General features: G+C 46.3%; 1 protein-coding gene across 1 annotated transcript in view; it reads right to left on the bottom strand.

The window, feature by feature from the left end:
• Window positions 1-22,409, bottom strand: part of LOC137519412 (meprin A subunit beta-like) — a 112,195-nt gene that overhangs the window by 35,542 nt on the left and 54,244 nt on the right. The window contains exons 5-7 of the mRNA XM_068238367.1: window positions 20,840-20,992; window positions 10,552-10,767; window positions 5,885-6,337 (exon numbers count right to left, since the gene is read on the bottom strand). Of these exons, the coding sequence (XP_068094468.1) occupies window positions 5,885-6,337; window positions 10,552-10,767; window positions 20,840-20,992 (822 nt within the window). The remainder of the gene's footprint in view (window positions 1-5,884; window positions 6,338-10,551; window positions 10,768-20,839; window positions 20,993-22,409) is intronic.

The following is a 22,409-nucleotide window of genomic DNA, read 5'->3' as shown; positions in this document are numbered from 1 at the left end:
ATGAACTTCCCTGGAGTAAAATCTTATTTGAAGTTGCCGTTTGCTGTTTCTTTGGTGTATAAGTGGGAGACATGGCAGTGCTTTAAAAAAAAAAAAAAAGTGTGAAGTATACTTGTGGCTAGCTGCATTCACTGCTTCACATCCACTTTCATAAAATTTTAGATTAGAATTAGCACATAATTTGCATCTGTTTTGTATTCAAGGCATGTATTTCGTTCCAGAGGGGCTCTGCATTGCCTCTGTAGGCTTGCAATTCAGGTGCATCCTTGAGTGCTGTCACTTTTTTGTCTGTTTGGTGTATAAGTGCTCCCGAAAATAGCACTGTAGCAGAGCCAAGTTGAGTCAGAGAGCTAAGAGAAGTTCTTTTGCATAGATAACAAGTGAAGTTTCTTAAAGCGGACACAAACCAAACATTTTCTTTAATTAAAAATATTTCGTTGCACTACTCTGACACATACAAAGATAAATACACACTCCTTCAAACCTATGATCATTTCAGCGCATGTTTTTAACCCTTCTCTTTTCATAACTAGGGTTATACTGGGGGCAGCCATTAGCAATTCCTCCATTGCCGGACACCATTTACTCCACCAGTTTGCCGGATTTTTCCCGGCTTTTCACAATTTGAATGGAAGGGAGGGGTTACTCTAATAAATGTAAAATATTTTATAGTTGTCATCATGCAGCTGAAAAAAGGCTGCTATTTATTATTATAATTTGGAAAATAGATTTTATTTCTGAAATCTTGTATTTTTAATTTGGGTCCACTTTAACTTTTCCTGTACTGGAAACAATATGATACTAATATCTTTGCTACCAATGTTCTATTTCTTAGCTGTACTACATATATAGTTCATCATTATATCATAAGTTCATTTTCATTTCAGATTCTCTTTAAAGGTTTTAATTTCTATTACCATAGTGGAAATACATTCAAGAAGGCTTTAATATCTAAACATAGAGATCCTTCTCTATTCTTTGCTGAATTAGTTTATATGTAGTCAGTTCAGCTGCTCCATAGTTGAAACCATTTGACGCAACACCACTGATGGACATCACTCCTTATCTTAACCACTTCACCTCCAAGGGTTTTTCCCCTTAAAAAACCAGAGCAATTTTCACCTGTCAGCGCTCCTTCCACTCATTCGCCTATAATTTTATTACTACTGATCACAACGAAACAATCTATATCTTGTTTTTTTTCCACCACTAATTAGGCTTTCTTTGGGGGGTACTTTTTGCTAAGAATTATTTTATTCCAACTGCATTTTAACAGGAAAAACAAGAAAAACAAAGAAAAAATTAATTATCTCCCAGTTTTCAGCCATTATAGTTTTAACATAATACATGCTACCATAATTAAAACCCACATATTTTATTTGGCCATTTGTCCCAATTATTGCAACATTTAAAATATTTTTCTAGTACAATGTATGGCGCCAATATTTTATTTGGAAGTAAAGGTGCATTTTTTCAGTTTTGCGTCCGTCACTATTTACAAGCCCATAGTTTAAAAATTAACAGTAATATGCCCTCTTGATATACATATAAAAAAAGTTCAGTCCCTAATTTAACTATTTATGTAATTTTTTTTATTGTAATTAAAAAAAAAACAGAATTGGGTAATTATGAGATAATGTGGGAGGTAATTTGTTAATTTAAAATGTATTTGTGGGTCTTTTTAAAAATTAAATGTGTGTAGGTGTAATTTTACTATTTGACCACAAAATTTACTCGCGCATTACTTCCTATTGCGTCTCTATAGTACGCTAAATAGGAAGTCATGCATGCATGGGTTCCATCGGAGGTAAACAAATGACCGTGGCATCTCTTTAATGCCGGCGTGGAACTGCGTTCCCATTCATTCATCTCCTGTCTGAGGATTGGCAGTGTTAACGAGCATGTGAGAGAGCGCAGGGGTGAAGGGGGCAGCGGGAGTGCGCCACGGGAAGGGACACAGTAGCTACAGTATGTCCCTGCAAGTAGAAGAGGGGATTTGCAGGGACATAGTAACTGGTCCCAGGGGAGGGGAAGTGGTTAAGAAAGATGCATCAGGACAAGGCCGCAGTCAGTGAACAGCTATATACAGTATCTAATCCTTCTTGTGCCTGAACCAGCATACTTCTTATAGTAAATATGAACAGAGATCTCTTGATAATCTGTAGCATGTTATATATTAGAAGAACTCTGGACTCAGAGATATTGCGCCCATTCTCGTCATCTGTAATACAGTATTTAAAAATAATTCACAAACTATCGTGAAACTCCTAATAATGCTTACCCTATCACCTTCTGTTAGCTTTACAGTTAGGTCTTTTGAAGCACTAAGTCACTTGTTTGTTACACAGGGCTGCATTAAATATTGTAGGACCGTTAGGAGTGAGCCTCAGCCTATAAAGCTGGCAATGATGCAGATTCTCAGCTATAGTGCAGTTAGACTTGAAGCAGTCGCATTATTGGTCACACACTTATGCAGACATTTAAAGGGATCCTAAAGTGAAAGAGGTATAGGTGCTGCCATACATATTTCCTTTTAAACAATGCATATTGCCTGGCTGTCCTGCTGATCATCTGTCTTTAATACTTTTAGTCATAGACCCTGAACAAGAATGCAGATCAGGTGCTCTGACTGAAGTCTGACTGGATTAGATGCATGCTTGTTTCAGGAAGGCAACTGGTATTACTTAAATGGAGATACAGTGGGTTGCAAAAGTATTCGGCCCCCTTGAAGTTTTCCACATTTTGTCACATTACTGCCACAAACATGCATACATGTGAGAAGTGGATCGAAAATCATACATCATTCCAAACATTTTTTACAAATAAATAACTGCAAAGTGGGGTGTGCGTAATTATTCGGCCCCCTGAGTCAATACTTTGTAGAACCACCTTTTGCTGCAATTACAGTTGCCAGTCTTTTAGGGTATGTCTCTACCAGCTTTGCACATCTAGAGACTGAAATCATTGCCCATTCTTCTTTGCAAAACAGCTCCAGCTCAGTCAGATTAGATGGACAGCGTTTGTGAACAGCACTTTTCAGATCTTACCACAGATTCTTGATTGGATTTAGATCTGGACTTTGACTGGGCCATTCTAACACATAGATATGTTTTGTTTTAAACCATTCCATTGTTGCCCTGGCTTTATGTTTAGGGTCATTGTCCTGCTGGAAAGTGAACCTTCGCCCCAGTCTCAAGTCTTTTGCAGTCTCCAAGAGGTTTTCTTCCAAGTTTGCCCTGTATTTGGCTCCATCCATCTTCCCATCAACTCTGACCAGCTTCCCTGTCCCTGCTGAAGAGATGCACCCCCCGAGTGATGTGCAGTGTTAGTTTTCCGCCACACATAGCTTTTGCATTTTGGCCAAAAAGTTCCATTTTGGTCGCATCTGACCAGAGCACCTTCTTCCACATGGTTGCTGTGTCCCCCACATGGCTTGTGGCAAACTGCAAATGGGACTTCTTATGCTTTCTGTTAACAATGCCTTTCTTCTTGCCACTCTTCCATAAAGGCCAACTTTGCGCAGTGCATGACTAATAGTTGTCCTATGGACAGAGTCTCCCACCTGAGCTGTAAATCTCTGCAGCTCGTCCAGAGTCACCTTGGGCCTCTTGACTGCATTTCTGATCAGCGCTCTCCTTGTTCGGCCTGTGAGTTTAGATGGATGGCCTTGTCTTGGTAGGTTTACAGTTGTGCCATACTCCTTCCATTTCTGAATTATCGCTTGAACAGTGCTCCGTGGGATGTTCAAGGCTTTGGAAATCTTTTTGTAGTCTAAGCCAGCTTTAAATTTCTCAATAACTTGATCCCTGACCTGTCTTGTGTGTTCTTTGGACTTCACGGTGTTGTTGCTCCCAGTATTCTCTTAGACAACCTCTGAGGCCCTCACAGAGCAGCTGTATTTGTACTGACAATAGATTACACACAGGGGCACTCTATTTAGTCATTAGCACTCATCAGGCAATGTCTATAGGCAACTGACTGCACTCAGATCAAAGGGGGCCGAATAATTATGCACACATCACTTTGCAATTATTTATTTGTAAAAAATGTTTGGAGTCGTGTATGCTTTTCATTCCACTTCTCATGTGTACACCACTTTGTGTTGGTCTTTCATGTGGAATTCCAATAAAATTGATTCATGTTTGTGGCAGTAATATGACAAAATGTGGAAAACTTCAAGGGGGCCGAATACTTTTGCAACCCTCTGTAAATATGGAAGCCTCGTTTTAGGTTCCCTTGAAGGTTAACAGAGATTTGGAGCTACTTTCTTTAAGGGTGGCTTTGGCCTCAGAGAAACTTAGCACAGGGATGCCTGGAAACTGGTGTTTTTTTGTTTGTTTGTTTTTTATCACGTGCTGAGCAATATGATTCATACATAAAATACTTTTTGCTATGCCTGGAATTTGGCCATTTTGTAAACATTTTATTAAGATTTTCTTTAATGCAGTGGTGACACAGGGCCATATTGGTGTCTTTGCCTATCTTTACCGATACATTAACCTCCTTAGCGGTAACCCCGTGTGTGACACGGGGTAAGCCGCCGGAGGGTGCCGCTCAGGCCCTGCTGGGCCGATTTGCTTAATTTTTTTTTTGCTGGACGCAGCTAGCACTTTGCTAGCTGCGCCAGCACCCCGATCGCCGCCGCCGCGCGCCCGATCGCCGCTATCCGGTGCGGCGCGCGCCCCCCCAGACCCCGAGCGCTGCCTGGCCAATCAGTGCCAGGCAGCGCCGAGGGGTGGATCGGGTCTCCCAATGACGTCCCGACGTCGCTGACGTCGGTGACGTCATCCCGCCCCGTCGCCATGGCGACGGGGGAAGCCCTCCAGGAAATCCCGTTCTTTGAACGGGATTTCCTGATCGCCTATCGCCGGAGGCGATCGGCGGGGCTGGGGGGATGCCGCTGAGCAGCGGCTATCATGTAGCGAGCCCTCGGCTCGCTACATGATAAAAAAAAAAAAAAAACTTAAAAAAAACTGTTGCGCTTCCCCCTGGCGGTATTTTTCATACCGCCAAGGGGGTTAATTTAAGAATTTATGGTATTCCGAGGGTTTAAACATATGTGCCAAAAAGGGAGTGTTAAAACCCCTGGAAAACTATATTTACTTCAAGCAAACTAAATCACGTTTGTGACCATTCAGAATGGTAAATGCAAAATATTCATTAATGGGGGAATCCTGGCCTTTTATTGGGTGCTGAAGCTGTAAACCAACAGTGATGCTTTGTAGGAGCGTCCTACTGCAATGCATGTCTGAACAAGGAGGACAGCTCTCTGAAACACTGCTGATGGTTTACGGCTGCAGCACCCCTATGAAAGACCAAGGTTTGCTAATTAGGACCAGGTACAGTGTCTGGTTTTTACTTTGCACATACACATTATTCCTGTGTTAGCTTGTAGAGCTGACACTTTACTCAGACTCCCCATGCATGTCCTAGTGACTCCAGAATCAGGATCTGAAATTACAATAGGTATATCATAATGCAGCTGCCTTTGCTGTATAACCCCAATATAAAGTAGAATCAGGGGCATAGCAATAGGGGGTGCAACCGCATCGGGGCTCTTGGGCCAGAGGGGCCCTCCCTCAACCATAATATTAGCTCTCTATTAGTCCTGTGCTCATAATAATCACTTCTATAGACAATTTGAATAGTGGTAATCATTAACAAACTGCTCCCCATCCCCTTCTTGCACCTCTGACTCTGTAATTGCCATTGGCAGGTTTTGGTGCACTGTATCAATTATTATGTATAGAGTGTTTGGGAGGCCCCATTGTAAAACTTGCATCGGGGCCCACAGCTCCTTAGCTACGCCACTGAGTAGAATCTAATTGTATACAACATCACTTATTTTCAGTAAAGCAGTATTATTAGTTTGTAGGTTTCTAACCTGATGAAAGCTGATTAGGATCTGTTGTAATGCTTTTCATGTTGGATGTTCTCTGCTGAATATTAGGATTTTGGTCCATGAACTCTATTGTAGCTTGTCGCCATGGACACGGCCACTGTAGGGTTTGATCATTAGCACCAGTTATCAGAAAAAGATATGCTGCGAGGTTATATGGTACGTCCTTTGTATTATATTCTAATAGTCCGATCTGATAGGCGTAGCCATCTTTAGAGTAGAAGGGAGGACTCAAAAGGGCTTGTTGGGCCACACCAACACCGAAGTTTCTGATGTGCCAAACATTCTCAGGGCACTGTGTTTCAGAGAGGTTTATGTCATCAACAGAAATGCCTCCAACAGAATTTCCATCTCCTTTTATAACTTGAAACACAACTCTAAACGTATCTGTTGCATTTAATGAAGAAAAATGAAGCTGCCAGTAATCAGCAGGTTTTCCTGTAAAACGTACAACAAATTTTAGTTGACTAATGTAATGTTACAAATTACAGGTACCCTAAGCAAATATCATGATAACTAGTAGCCATTACTTATTTACAATGATGATGTACACACATACATATACTCCCCATCTCTCCTATAGTAGGACATGCACATATGTACATAAAGAAAGAAAGAAAGAAAGAAAGAAAGAAAGAAAGAAAGAAAGAAAGAAAGAAAGAAAGAAAGAAAGAAAGAAAGAAAGAAAGAAATTCCATCATGAAATAATCAGGGGCGTAACTAGAAATCACTGGGCCCCCCTGCAAAACTTTGGATGGGGCCCCCTCCCCTTCTGCACAGGTAAACTGAGAACCAATGTTATTCAGTTGGCTAGTGCACACTTGAATGTGTTTTCCCCATGCAGATAAAAACTGACAGCAGTGAAGCACTGGGAGCATTTTCCCTATCAATTACATTAGCTTCTGTGATAAAATGTGCATGTTTTCAGACAGGGGTGCAGCTAAGGTTTTTGTGGCCCCAAGCGGACTGTAGGAAGTGGCCCTATCCTGCGGCGCCGTGGCGAAAAATGGGCGTGTCTATCCCGCATATGTGGGCGTGGCCATGACATGTGGGTGGAGCTGGAGGGCGGATTGGGGTGGGGCTGTTTGCGGGGAAAATGGATGTGGGGGTGATTGAGGCGCGCGCAGTGCGCCGCGCCGAAAGATGGATTTGGCCATGACATTGTATGGGCGGAGATTAACCGTAGCACAGCAAATATAGCCAACTATGACCATTAAATAATAAATGCAGCAACAGTTACCCCAGACACCAGAAAATAAAAACGCAATTTGTGCAACATTTCAGCAGAAAACAAACGCAATTTGTGCAACATTTCAACAGAAAACAAACAGAATTTGGGCCACATTTCAGCAGAAATCAAACGCAATTTGGGCCACATTTCAGCAGAAATGAAACGCAATTTGGGCCACATTTCAGCAGAAATCAAATGCAATTTGGGCACATTTTCAGCAGAAATCAAACGCAATTTGGGCACATTTTCAGCAGAAATCAAACGCAATTATGGCACATTTTCAGCAGAAATCAAACGCAATTATGCCACATTTCAGCAGAAATCAAACGCAATTTGGGCACATTTTCAGCAGAAATCAAACAAAATTAGGGCACATTTTCAGCAGAAATCAAACGCAATTTGGGCACATTTTCAGCAGAAATCAAACGCAATTTGGGCCACATTTCAGCAGAAATCAAACGCAATTTGGGCACATTTTCAGCAGAAATCAAACACAATTATGGCACATTTTCAGCAGAAATCAAACGCAATTAGGGCAACATTTCAGCAGAAATCAAACGCAATTTGGGCACATTTTCAGCAGAAATCAAACGAAATTAGGGCACATTTTCAGCAGAAATCAAACGCAATTTGGGCACATTTTCAGCAGAAATCAAACGCAATTTGGGCCACATTTCAGCAGAAATCAAACGCAATTTGGGCACATTTTCAGCAGAAATCAAACACAATTATGGCACATTTTCAGCAGAAATCAAACGCAATTAAGGCCACATTTCAGCAGAAATCAAACGCAATTAGGGCACATTTTCAGCAGAAATCAAACGCAATTAGGGCACAGTTTCAGCAGAAATCAAACGCAATTAGGGCACATTTTCAGCAGATATCAAACGCAATTAGGGCACATTTTCAGCAGAAATCAAACCCAATTAGGGAACAGTTCAGCAGAAATCAAACACAATTAGGGCACAGTTCAGCAGAAATCAAACACAATTAGGGCACAGTTCAGCAGAAATCAAACACAATTAGGGCACAGTTCAGCAGAAATCAAACACAATTAGGGCACAGTTCAGCAGAAATCAAACACAATTAGGGCACAGTTCAGCAGAAATCAAACACAATTAGGTACAGTTCAGCAGAAATCAAACACAATTAGGGAACAGTTCAGCAGATATCAAACGCAATTAGGGCACATTTTCAGAGCTGCAAAAAGAAAATATTTTACTCACCTGGCACTGGCAGAAGTCTTCTCTCCCCGTCTCCTCTCCTGGCCGGCTCCTCAGGCGCGCAGTTCCCACGGAGCTCCCTCCCTCCTCCAATCTCCCGCGCTGATTGAATCAGGGCTACGGGAAGATGGCCACCCGAAGCCCTGTACTAGAGGCATAGTCTCCAGAGCAGGGCTTCGGCGGCGGCCATCTTCCCGTAGCCCTGCCCTACTCTGCTCTGCCAGCCCCGCGGGGCTGCGGGAAAACAGTGACGTCACGCCGACGTCACTGAGCCGCCGAGGCCCCTACGATCTTGAGGCCCCAAGCGACCGCTTGGTTCACTTTATGCCTCGCGGCGCCCCTGTTTTCAGACATGCAGACACACATGGTGTACAGAGAACGCATACAGAAAAACGCACACAGAAAACTGACAGATGAGTGTGCTCCCAGCTGCAGCTTCTTATTACACTCACTCTGCCCACCTTCGATGGAGCAAAACTGGCTCTGCAGACTCCTCCAGCATCACTACAGTACACAGCACTTAGGTAGGGGTAAAAAGGTTGAGGCAGGGTGCTGTACACAAGACCCTGCTGCACACTGAATAGGGACTGTCTACAAATCTTTGTCTGCAAAACTTTGTATCTATCCTTATCAGTGGCTGAGCAGATGCAGTGATTAGAACACTTGTGCAGAGAGTAGAAAGCTTTTTCTCTCTGTGCCCTTAGTTGTCAGCCTCTCAGGACAGGGAAAATAAACTTCTCCCTCCACGGGCCCCTATGTGGCTTCTGGTCCCCCTCTGCGGCTGCTTCCTTTGCAGTGTCTATTGTTACGCCCCTGGAAATAATTTATCTTCTTTAGAAATGTCAAAGTTAGAAACAGGGCCGGTTTTGTACTTTTTACTGCCCAAGGCCCACTATTATTAGCTGTCCCCGAACCGACAGCATTCCAAACGCTCACCTCCCCCCCCCCCCCCCCCAACACAGCAGGGATTAGATTGTAGGCTTCTCTAAGGACAGTTAGTGAAGTGATAGCAGGGATTAGATTATAAGCTCCTCTGAGGACAGTTAGTGACATGATGGCAGGGATTAGATTTTAAACTCCTTGGTGAGTGGCACATTCAGTGACAGGCAGCTCAGAGATCACTGTATATGCCGTTCACTGCCCCTTCATGCTCCAAGTGCCAGATTCAGCTGCTGGTAGCCACTCACCTCTATGTGCAAACTCTGTGAAGCATGATGAATGTTCGGCAGGCTAACTGCTACTGCCCACAGCCTGTCCCTTGTTTTCCTGGTGCTCTAGGCCATGGCCTTTGTGGCCTTGCCTGAAATCTGGCCATGGTTAGAAACAGTGAGTGACTTAATACAATGGTGCTCCTCCTCAACATCCAACAGTGGAAACCTGCACATCTATGGTGTGAAGACTGTTGACTGGTGTAAACTAAATATAACATATTTATATATCTACTAATTCAGTACAATAAAAGTAACCATACATCTAGTAATGATGGGCAGATTCGACCAAGAGACTAATCTCTCTCTACTCGAATCTGATAAGAGAGAGATCTGTGAGCTGCCCATACACCACAAGCGGATTCCCAATCAATTTCAGCATGAAATCTCTGGGCCTTGTGTGTCGCATACGTCCGCCTCGCTGCCCCGACGCTGCCCCCTAATCTAAATGTCCCTCTGTCCCCTCGGCCTGCGCTTGTCCCCCGCTGGCTTCTGGGATTCCTCCTCCACATATAAGCATGCCGCATATGGTTTCCTAGGAAGGGCGCGCGTGTGCGACGTCACATGTGCACCCTTCTTAGGAAACCACGTGGGGTGTGCATGTATGGAGAGGAGAATGCGCCCGGAGCAGCGCAGTGACAAGCAGAGGCCATGGACAGGTAAAGTATACACTTTACACGGGGCATAGGGGGGACATTAACATTAGGGAAGACAGCGTTGGGGGTTTCGGCGCGTTCGTTGATTGTTGGAAAATTGCACGCCATTATTGCCACGCACCCGATCGAGCAACATCTTGCAGCATGTGCCCTCGAGAATGCGACCAATTTTCTCCCGAAATTGGTCGCATTGTCAGTCCGGCATGCACTCGGTGGCACCGATTTTCACCAAATTCGATTTTAATAATCGAATTTGATGGTCGATTGGCTGCCAAGTCGCCTGATGTATGGCCACCTTAAGTGCAGTACAATAACCAGTTGTTTTATTCCTTACCAGATACAGTGTCCATCAATTTCAGAATGCCATTGGGCGAGACAGCTGTGTATTCCTTTATCCAAATATTGAGTTGATCGCTATCACTTCCACTGTGATAGTAGAAGAATTCCAGACATTGATATCCTTTCTTTGGATAGAATAATCTGCTTTCCAGTATAGCCTCATTGCCAGTGCTTACTGTGCTGGTGTTAAAGTGCATGAAGTAACCAGTGCCTAGAGATATGTATAGGGGAAAACAGAAGCTCTACATCATCTAGTATACTCCTTACACTAAAGGCAAATTTTATTTTCCCAAGATAAAAATGCTTAAAGTAACGTAAAGTATGACCAATCAATCAGAAATTAACATTCAGTCATCTCACTACCACTGTGATCTGGTTCCTCTGCTTTATATATGCTGAGCACTGGCCTTGCATTTAAAATTGTTTTATTAAAGCAGTACTGCAATCATTTACATCAGAAATAAGATGGTACTAGAAAGATAGTGCAATCTACAAAAGAAGAAGGAGGAGGAAAGGGACATCAGTGTTTGTGTGTTTCTTCTTTATTAAAAAACAATAAAGAACATCTGGTTGTTGCAAGGTTTTTTTTTTAACCCTTGTAACCCCATTGAATAGGTAAACTTTACTTTCTTGCCTGAAAGGGAAATGCTTAGTGTGGTTTTCCTTCTTAAAACAGAAGGTATTTGCGATTTTTCAGATTTTTAGTGTGTAACTGTAGTTACCCACAATGCACCACTGCTGAATGCAAATTATCTCTTTATGTCCCTAAAGCCAGGCTTACATCTAGAACCAGTGGTGCTCAGCAGAGCTCGAATATTCGAGTAGCTCGAATATTCGAGCTCTTTTCCAGCTATTCGAGCTCGGTATTCGAGCTCCGAATAGCTGTAGCTATTCGAATAAGCTATTCGCGTACACTCGAAATGCCCATTCACTATTCGAGCTATTCGAGCAAACGGCGCTATTCGAGCTCGGTACCGAGCTCGAATAGCGTCATAGCCCAGATTGATGTCCTTAGAGCCAATCAGAGGGCTCCCAGGCCCTCTGACGGCAGCCAATCACAGAGGGGGACCCTGGCCAGCCCCTACCCTATAAATAGCGGCCGCCATGTTACGTTTCTCCGTCCTTGCCTGAGACTTGCATAGAGAGAGAGTTGCTCCTTTGTGCTTTGGCTTAGCAAGAGCTTTATTGTGGTCATTTACCTAGCGTTTTTGCTCACATACACCTCCTATACACACCTATATTGTTGTTAGTTAGTTAGACATTGTATTTTAGTTAGTAGCTTTTGTGTTACATAGAGACAGGCCAGCTGCTGCAGGCTTACAGCTTTAGGCCTCAGGGCCTGCCTGTGTGGGCAGCTGTCCTCCTGTCCTCTGTTTATTTCTCTCTATTCTATACCAGTATTTCTGCTGTCCTTTACTACTGATTGTATTAGTATTGTAGTTATATACTGTAACTGTACTAGGACACTCACTGTCACTGTTCATAGGCTACTAGCTGCTCCTGCGTGTGTGCACTCACTGTCTGTGTACACACTACACACACTCTATTTCCAAGTTCTGATAACTGATTGATTATTGTAATTGAATATTGTAATTAGTTAGTTGTACTCACTGTTACTACTTACTGTACTAGGAGTCTAGGACACTCAGTCACTGTTCATAGGCTACTAGCTCCTGCGTGTGTGCACTCACTGTCTGTGTACACACTACACACACTCTATTTCCTTCTGATAACTGATTGATTATTGTAATTAGTTAGCTGTACTTACTGTTACTACTTACTGTACTAGGAGTCTAGGACACTCAGTCACTGTTCATAGGCTACTAGCTCCTGCGTGTGTGCACTCACTGTCTGTGTACACACTACACACACTCTATTTCCTTCTGATAACTGATTGATTATTGTAATTAGTTAGTTGTACTTACTGTTACTACTTACTGTACTAGGAGTCTAGGACACTCAGTCACTGTTCATAGGCTACTAGCTCCTGCGTGTGTGCACTCACTGTCTGTGTACACACTACACACACTCTATTTCCTTCTGATAACTGATTGATTATTGTAATTAGTTAGTTGTACTTACTGACTGTTACTACTTACTTACTTACTGTACTAGGGACACTCACTCAGTCACTGTTCATAGGCTAGCTCCTGCGCGTGTTTGCGCGTGCGTGCACTCACTGTCTGTAGTGTACACACACTAAATTTACTTGTGATTACTACTGATTATTGTAACTGCTAGTTGTACTTCCTGACTGTTACTACTTACTTACTGTACTAGGGACACTCACTCAGTCACCTCACCCACCAACCCACTCCATTAAAGTACCCCACTTTTCACCCGCCCTTTTAAAAAACTTTTGTCTATACGCCCAAAACATCGAAGATGTCTGGAAGTGGCAGCCAGCGCGGTTTGGGCAAGGGGAAGGGCAGCAAGGGAATCAGGAGGAGAGGGAGCAGCATTGTGGCAAGCCGCGGGCGCGGGCGCGCCACCATGCACAGTTCTGCAGCAGCAGCAGCGTCAGTGGCTAACATTCCTCCCATAGCCACTGGCCGTGGACGCCTTGGGCGCCGCCCAGCAGGAGCATCTGCAACTTACGCTGCAGAGACACAGCAGCAGCAGCGTGTAGCACCTGCTCCGATTTTCCTCCAGCCGGGTCGGAAACGTCCCATTGAGGAAAAGCATGCAGACACTGTGGTGCAACTAATGACGGAGGATGAGCAGCCCGCCATCAGCTCTGCATCTGAGGCCTCCACCCTCACCACCACCACCACCACCCCTGTTCGCAGCAGCCGCCCAGCAGGGTCTGGGGAGGAGGCCAGTTCACCGTCACTCGCCGACCTGTCATTCAGCAGTCTTTTGACCCCAGGCATCATGAGTAAATTGTCTGCTGTTGTTGGCGATCTTGAGGAGGAGATGCTGATGGGCACTTTGGGGGATGAGGGATTGGACAGCAAGACTGTGGCGACAGTCAAGCAGCCCATCCATGCATCAGGAGAGGAGTTTGGGGGGTCCTCATCCCAGCAGGACATGTTTCAGGAGGGGGAGGATGTTGATGACCCGGTGACAGACAGAGACTGGGTGCCACCACCTCCAGGGGATGTCGTCCTCAGCAGCTCTGAGGAGGAGGAGGAGGATGCTCTTGTGGGCCTTGCAAGGAGGCGCATCATTGCAAGCATTGGCAGCAGCAGTAGGCAGGTCCCACAGCCTGCTGGTGTCTCAGGCTCAGCAGCAGCAGCAGCAGCATCTGCCAGTACCACCACCAGCCGCACCCAAGCCCCCCAAGCCCCACCCCCAACCACCACAGGGAGACAGGCAGCAGCGCTTCCATGCCGTAGGGGGATGTTTCTGTCACCAATCTGGCGCTTTTTCACCATGCCCACAGTGTACAGCAAGTACGCCACTTGCAACCACTGTCAGCGGAAGTTGAGCAGAGGTGCAGACCCCTTAAAGTTCTGCACCAGCTCGCTCATCAACCACCTTGCTGCGAAACATTTCCACCAGCATCAGGAGTTCCAGAGGCTAAAGGCATCTGGTGCTGGCAGTGGCACCACACCCATCACTGCACAGCCTTCAGCAGCAGCAGCAACAGCAGCCACCCGCCCTCCTGCTCCTCCAGCAGCACCAGCAGGAGTGCGGAAACGCACTTTTCCTCCCCCCTCTGCAACTCCTGCCGCCGACACTGAGGCCTGTTCTGGCAGCCAGTCCTCAGTGGCCTCCTCCGCTGTGTCTGCTGATTCCCGTGCCAGCAAAAGGCCACGCCAGAGCCTTTTGAGCGAGTCCTTCCAGGGGGTGGTTAGGGCTCTGCCTCCCAGCAGCCGTCGCGTGCGGCAGCTGAACGGCTTGCTGGCACGGGCCATGTGCTCCCAACTCCTGCCGTACACGCTCGTGCAGGAGGGGAGCGACATTCGTGCGCTGCTTGCTTGCGCAGCCCCAGACTGGCAGCTCCCCAGCAGACACTTTTTCTCCCGCAAGGCCATTCCTGCACTGCACCGCTTTGTGATGGCCAATGTGGAGCGAGGGCTGGAGCACGCGGTTGGTGAAAGGGTCCACGTCACCATGGACTCCTGGAGCAGCCGCTTCGGGACAGGCCGCTACCTGTCCTTCACTGTCCACTGGGTCAGCTTGGTGGAAGGGGGTGAGGATGGGGGAGCAGCAGCGGGCACAGCAGCAGCAGCAACACAGTGGGTGGTGCCACCCCGCAGGGTCAGGGGAACTGCAGCAGGTTCCTCCGATCCTCTGCCATCCTCCGGCACACCTGGCCAAACCCCCCGCCTCAGCAGCAGCGTGAAGGCCCGCCACTGCCAAGCGCTGCTGCACTTGGTCAGCCTTGGGAAGACCAAGCTGACGGCAACCCATGTGTTGGCCAAACTCCAGGAGCAGGAGAGGATTTGGCTGACCCCCAGAGGCCTCAGAGTCGGAGAGGTGGTGGCCGACAATGGGGCCAATCTGGTTGCCGCAATAGACAGGGGAAACCTGACCCACATCCCTTGTCTTGCCCACGTGCTGAACCTGGTAGTGCAGAAGTTCTTGCGCACCTACCAGGGGATAGGCGAACTGCTGGAAACGGCAAGGAACGTTGTGCGTCACTTCCGGCGCTCGGCTGCAGCCTGTGCGAGCCTGGAAGACGTGCAAAAGGAGCTGGATCTGCCACGCCATCGGCTGATCCTTGACGTTCCGACTCGCTGGAACTCCACCCTGGCGATGTTGGAGCGTCTGGTTGAACAGAAGCGCGCTGTCAAACAGTACCTTGCCCTGGCCACTGTTTCCGCCGCTCAGAGAAGGGACAAGACCAGCAACATCCCGTCCATCGTCCCCGATGATGACTGGAGGCACATGCAGCAGGTGTGCTTAGTGCTGGCTCCCTTTCTGCAGGCCACTAACATGGTGAGCAGGGACCATGCTATGGTCTGCGAGTGGGTGCCCCTGGTTTGTCTGCTGAACAGGGCCCTCGATGCTTTGCTGGAACAGGGAGCGGCAGCCTTGGACCAGCAGGAGCGGCAAGCAGCTGCACAGTCCACCTCTGAGGGGGAGGAGGAGGAGGACTTGGTGGAGGTCCCTGACCTTGCTGCTGATGAGGGGGAGCAGCACAGTGCAGCTGAGTTGGTGCGGGGGTGGAGAGAGGATGAGGCTGACGAGGCAGAGGAGAAGGATGAGGACAGCAGCACTGCCGTCGATGTGCCAGCAGACGTGGCCCGCCTCTTCCCAATGGCAGCGCACATGCTGACGTGCCTGCGCAGAGACCCCAGGGTGATCCAGATGAAGCAGAGGGAGGACATCTGGATCAGCATGATGTTGGACCCACGCCTCAAGGGGAAGTTGAGCCAGTTCCTGCCGCCTGCAGGAGGAGACCCAGCGCAACAAATAAGGAGCTTGCAGCAGGCCCTTGTTGAGCGCTTGGAGGAAGCCTTCCCCCAGCCTTCCACCCCCACTGTCCAGCAGCCAGCACAGAGGCAGCAGCAGGTGCCTGCATCCAGCAGCAAGCGCCCCACAGACCTGCTGTCTCTCAGCCACGAGCTCTACAGGACTGTAGAGGCTCCGGCAGCAGTGACTAGAGAGGAGGTGCATGCAGCAGCATCCTCCACCGGTCACAGCCAGCGCCTGACCCGCATGGTGGCTGACTACATGGGGTCCTACAGCGGGCTTGACAGCGATGCCCATGTTGATCCCATGGAGTATTGGGTCAAGCGCCTGGAGATCTGGAGCGAGCTGGCGCAGTACGCCCTGGAAGTGCTGTCCTGCCCCCCTTCCAGCGTGCTGTCCGAGCGCTGCTTCAGTGCAGCTGGTGGTGTGGTCACCGAGAAACGCTCACGTCTGTCTCACAAGTCTGTGGACAGACTGACGTTTCTCAAGATGAACCAGGCGTGGGTGGAAGGCGAGTTCCTGGCCCCTGTTGTCGGCGAGAGGGGGACATGAACTGGCTAAGAACCATCGTTAATGTGCCTTACCACCCTTTACCACCTCCTGGCTCCTGCTCACTAAGCCAGCCTGGTTCACTTTGACTATTAAGTCGCCTGCAGCCACACATTTTACACCTACAGTGGGCTGCGTACTGCCCTTCTGCTGTCTGTCTGTGTTTCCCACTGCCAGGGTACACAGATTTACCTTCTGCTGCCACTCTGCCACCAGCTATTACGTCAAACAATAGCTATATATCTGTGTAATTTGTTTTACAAACAAAACCAAAAAACCATAAAAAAAAAAAAAAAAAGGTTTAATTTTTCTGAGGTGCCCGGGTTGAAAACTGTGTTGTCCCAGTTGTGTATTGGACACGATGTGGGCTGCACGACCGCTGTCTGGGACCTCCTGTTGTGTTCATTTACGGCCTGGTATCACCGCTAGGTACCAGGGCTATTATGTCACACTGCCTGCCTGCTGCCACACTCACACTACTCCTCCATTCCTCCTGCTGATGCTGCTGTCTGTCTGTGTTTCCCAACGCCAGGGTACACAGATTTACCTTCTGCTGCCACTCTGCCACCAGCTATTACGTCAAAAAATAGCTATATCTGTGTAATTGGTTGTAAAACCAAAACTACAAAACCATAAAAAAAAAAAAAAAAGGTTTAATTTTTCTGAGGTGCCCGGGTTGAAAACTGTGTTGTCCCAGTTGTGTATTGGACACAATGTGGGCTACACGACCGCTGTCTGGGACCTCCTGCCTGCTGTGTTTATTTACAGCCCTGGTATCACCGCTAGGTACCAGGGCTATTATGTCACGCTGCCTGCCTGCTGCCACACTCACACTACTCCTCCATTCCTCCTGCTGATGCTGCTGTCTGTCTGTGTTTCCCAACGCCAGGGTACACAGATTTACCTTCTGCTGCCACTCTGCCACCAGCTATTACGTCAAAAAATAGCTATATCTGTGTAATTGGTTGTAAAACCAAAACTACAAAACCATAAAAAAAAAAAAGGTTTAATTTTTCTGAGGTGCCCGGGTTGAAAACTGTGTTGTCCCAGTTGTGTATTGGACACAATGTGGGCTGCACGACCGCTGTCTGGGACCTCCTGCCTGCTGTGTTTATTTACAGCCCTGGTATCACCGCTAGGTACCAGGGCTATTATGTCACGCTGCCTGCCTCATTGACTGCCTGCTGCCACACACTCATCCTCCTCCTCCTGCTGCTGAATTTACCTCCTGCTGTCTGTGTGTTTCCACTGCCAGGGAGCACATACAATGGCGCTTCCAACATGCGTGCGCCACCAGCTATTTGTTACGCTCAAAAATAGCTGCATTTCTTTAAAAAAAAAAATTTGAAAAGAGAAATAAGTGAAGAAGAAGACGATATAGAAGAAGATGAAGAAGATGAAGAAGAAGAAGAAGAAGAAGATGAAGAAGAAGAAGAAGAAGAAGGAGAAGAAGATGAAGATGAAGAAGATGAAGAAGAAGAAGATGAAGAAGATGAAGAAGATGAAGATGAAGAAGATGAAGAAGAAGAAGATGAAGAAGAAGAAGATGAAGAAGAAGAAGATGAAGATGATGAAGAAGAAGAAGATGAAGAAGAAGATGAAGATGATGAAGAAGAAGGAGATGAAGAAGAAGAAGATGATGAAGAAGAAGAAGAAGATGAAGAAGAAGATGAAGAAGATGAAGAAGAAGAAGAAGAAGATGAAGAAGATGAAGATGATGAAGAAGATGAAGAAGAAGAAGATGAAGATGATGAAGAAGAAGAAGATGAAGAAGAAGATGAAGATGATGAAGAAGAAGAAGATGAAGAAGATGAAGAAGATGAAGAAGATGAAGAAGAAGAAGATGATGAAGAAGAAGAAGAAGAAGATGAAGAAGATGAAGAAGATGAAGAAGATGAAGAAGAAGAAGAAGATGAAGAAGTTGAAGATGAAGAAGATGAAGAAGAAGAAGAAGAAGAAGATGAAGAAGATGAAGAAGATGAAGAAGAACAAGAAGATGAAGAAGTTGAAGATGAAGAAGATGAAGAAGAAGAAGAAGAAGAAGATGAAGAAGATGAAGAAGATGAAGAAGAAGATGAAGAAGATGAAGAAGAAGATGAAGAAGAAGATGAAGAAGATGAAGAAAAAGAAGATGAAGAAGAAGAAGATCATGATGAAGAAGATGAAGAAGAAGAAGAAGAAGACAATATAAAAGAAGAAGAAGAAGATATAGAAGAAGATATAGAAGAAGAAGATATAGAAGAAGAAGATATAGAAGAAGAAGAAGAAGAAGAAGAAGATATAGAAGATAAAGAAGAAGAAGAAGAAGTATATACAGTACTGAACAAATTTCTGGACACAACTTCTCTTTTCAACTTTTTTTTTTTAAAGGAACATCCCCACATAATCACTTGCTGTTGTTACTTGGAAAAAAGAGGTTTCTTGCATCATTCACCCTCAAAACAAGTGTTGGAAGCTATTTAAGGCCATTTCGAATAGTCAGCTCGTATAATGAGCTCGAATACCGACTCGAATAGTGAGCTCGAATTCCGAGGTCGAATCGAATAGTAAAAATTATTCGACTCGAATATTCGACTGATCTCGAATAATTTACTATTCGAATTCGACCTAACTCGAATTTTGAAAAGAGGTATTTGAGCACCACTATCTAGAACCACTGGTGTATAGCAAAGCCTATAGTTTTACATTTTACAGATCAAACCAACATGCGCACAGCCTGGTTTGGACTGTTGGTCCTCCTCAGTCCATGGCATGGCCTGATATGGCTCTCTGGGATAGGGCTTGGACCATTATAACAGAATACCCAAGCAGCTCTGGTGACCCAAAACCACTAGGAAAGTATAGGGGACCAAAAGAGACCAAAATGCCCTCCTACTAAAAAAGCAATGCTTAGTAGGGTTTGCCTTCTTAAAGCAGAAGGGCGGCCGGATTCCTCTCCCACTCCATGCAGAGTCGCGCGCGGGGCGATGGCAGGCAGCGTGCAATACTCTGGCATGTCCAGATGGCGTGTCGCGTGATGCCCTGTTGCCGTGGAGACGCGACGCTGGAAGTGAAGATTAGGTGTATTAACCCACTCATATTGCCTACTCTCGACTCTGCAGGGAGAAAATGATTCAAAAGAAAGGAATGCAGCCCGAAGTCCCCAGCTGGCAGCCTGGGACATGTATACTTTGCCCAGTGTGGGTATAGTGTAAACCGAGCCATACGAAAATATGGATATTACTTTGAAATCCAGTTGTCATTTCAGTTATAATCGAGAGCAACTGATAAAGTGTAATGCTAGGTACACACCATACAATTTTCTGTTAGATTTTCTCTTAGATTTACCTGCCAGATAGCTTTTTTCCATGTTGTAGGTAATTCTAATAGAAGAATCTAACAGAAAATTGTATGGTGTGTACCTAGCATTAAAGGACCCTTATTTAGAAAAGCCTGTGGTAGCCTGAGCATGCTTAGTACTTCCTACTGCAGCTGAGTAACTGTATTTACCGTCACAGTGTCCTATTCATTTATGTATCCAAATGTGTAATTGAGAGGGCTACTTCAATTATTTTAGAGCCAAAACACAACATGCAGAAGCTGTTGACAGTTACAATGTATATGTTACGGCCAGAACCCGAAGTTTGGCCACTTCTAGTTCTGGCCGGCCACTTCAGGTTCTGGCCGGCCAATGCGCGAAGTGGCCGCTGCGCTGCGACCAATGTTAGAAATAGATTGATTCCTCTGACATTAATGTATCTTCTGGCCGCAGCGCAGCGGCCAAACGTAGAACAACTTCGTTAAGTTATTGCAATTCAGCCGGCGGCAATGTAACAATTCAAGCCGCCGGCTTTTTCTCTGCCTCTCTCTCTCCTCTTATGGGCAGCCGGCGGGGACATGCGTGTCCCCGAGAGTCGTTCGTGGCGCCAGGGCAGCAGAGCGGGGAGGCTGCAGACATCGCTCTGCCAGCACCCGCTCTGCAAGAACGGCAGGATAACCCTGCCGCGACGAACGACTTCGGGGGGACACTCGTGTCCCCGCCCGGCTGCCCATAGAAGAGCGAGAGAGGCGGGGGGAAAGGAGAGAGAGGCGGGGGGGAGAAGGAGAGAGAGGCAGAGAAAAAGCCGGCGGCTTGAATTGTTACATTGCCGCCGGCTGAATTGCAATAAATTAACGAAGTTGTTCTACGTTTGGCCGCTGCGCTGCGGCCAGAAGATACATTAATGTCAGAGGAATCAATCCATTTCTAACATCGGCTGCAGCGCAGCCGCCACTTCGCACATTGGCCGGCCAGAACCCGAAGTGGCCGGCCAGAACTAGAAGTGGCCAAACTTCGGGTTCTGGCCGTAACATATATACTGACCAGACCAGCACATGTTATTAGATGGTACCTTGCTTTTGTCCTAGGAATGTGTGGTCGGAGCTTGGACCTCCTGAACCTCCAGAAAGACGCTGCCAGTCAGTGGCACCAGTTGTGCTCTGCAGCATGCCACAAATGTCATCATATTCAAAGCTGCATGAGTCCAGGAAAGTCAAAGAGGAAGCTGTGCAATAAAAAATAATAACCACAAGTTAGCTTGCCCTACCAAAATGTATCATGAATCTGTTTATAAAGGCCCTGTGTGCACTGGGCTGTGCACATTTCTGGCTGTGCCTCATTGGTGGCATTTTGAACAAGGTGCGTGTTTGGCTTTTGCACTACCAAAGTTGCTTAATTAATTTGGGATATGAATGTGAAAGCAACTGTCTGTCATTTATTTTTCCATGCATGAAAAATCACACTAGATGGAAACAGCCAATTGACTTTACACGGGCTGTCTATTAAGATTAAATGGAGCCTAAATGCTAAGCAATAAATGTCAGGGAACAGATAAAGTTGGTCTGATACCATTAAGGGCTATTTATTTAAAGGGACACTTAAGGCAACCCAAAAAAATGAGTTTTACTCACCTGGGGTTTCTACTGTCCCCCTGCAGTTGTCCGGTGCCCACGCAGTCTCGCTCCGATGCTCCTGTCCCCCGCCGGCAGCCACTTCCGTTTTCGGCAACAGGTGCCGACAGGCCTGGGAATGCGAGTGATTCCTTGCGTTCCTGGCCGCAATAGCGCCCTCAATACTGCTATCGCGGCCAGGAACGCGAAGAATCACTCGCGTTTCCTGGCCTGTAGGCGCCTGTTGCTGAAAACGGAAGTGGCTGCCGGCGGGGGACAGGAGCATTGGAGCGAGACTGCGTGGGCACCGGACAGCTGTAAGGGACTGGTAGAAGCCCCAGGTGAGTAAAACTCATTTTTTTGGGTTGCCTTAGTGTCCCTCTACATTTAAATTTACATGCATACACACCACCCAAAAACTGTTTAAATACAGATTGTATGTTATATCTGTATATTGTCTTTGAGAAGTCCTATTTACAGACTGGCAGGTAGATAGAGGGCTGCACTACAAGTCCTTGTGCCCCAATCTACCCCCGAAATCTTCACCTTGTGTGGCACATCCCTGCTTGAACAGGAGACAAGTATGACCTGCCTTACCATGGTTACACTCAGGCCTTTATTGGGTGAGGTATAGGGACTGATGGCCTTTAAGGCAATGGTACCACTAGTTCCCAAGGAGCTTTGATACAGGCAAGTTACAAATGTCAGATCACAATTGTATAGAATATCGTAGTCAGAAAGCCAGGGGTCATACACATGTATCAGATGACAGTCAATTCTAATCTCGTAGTCAGCAAGCCAAAGTTCATACACATATGTAGACAGGTACAGGGATGAGACAGGAGAGTGGTCAAACAAGCAATAGTCGGTCCAGGCAGCAGGCAATAGAATGGTCAATCATCAGGCAAAGTTCAGGCAAGGATTCATGCGATAAAAAAAGCTGTAGCAGGGAATTCCCAGAAGTTAGCTCTAGCATACTTAACGCTATCGCAGGCAACTAACAACTGCGGCAGCAAGACCTTTATACTGCAC

Source organism: Hyperolius riggenbachi, chromosome 5 (genome assembly GCF_040937935.1).
Source record: "Hyperolius riggenbachi isolate aHypRig1 chromosome 5, aHypRig1.pri, whole genome shotgun sequence".
Lineage (NCBI taxonomy): Eukaryota > Metazoa > Chordata > Amphibia > Anura > Hyperoliidae > Hyperolius > Hyperolius riggenbachi.
The sequence above is the reverse complement of the archived record's forward strand: the minus strand, read 5'-3'. Positions and strand labels throughout refer to the sequence as shown.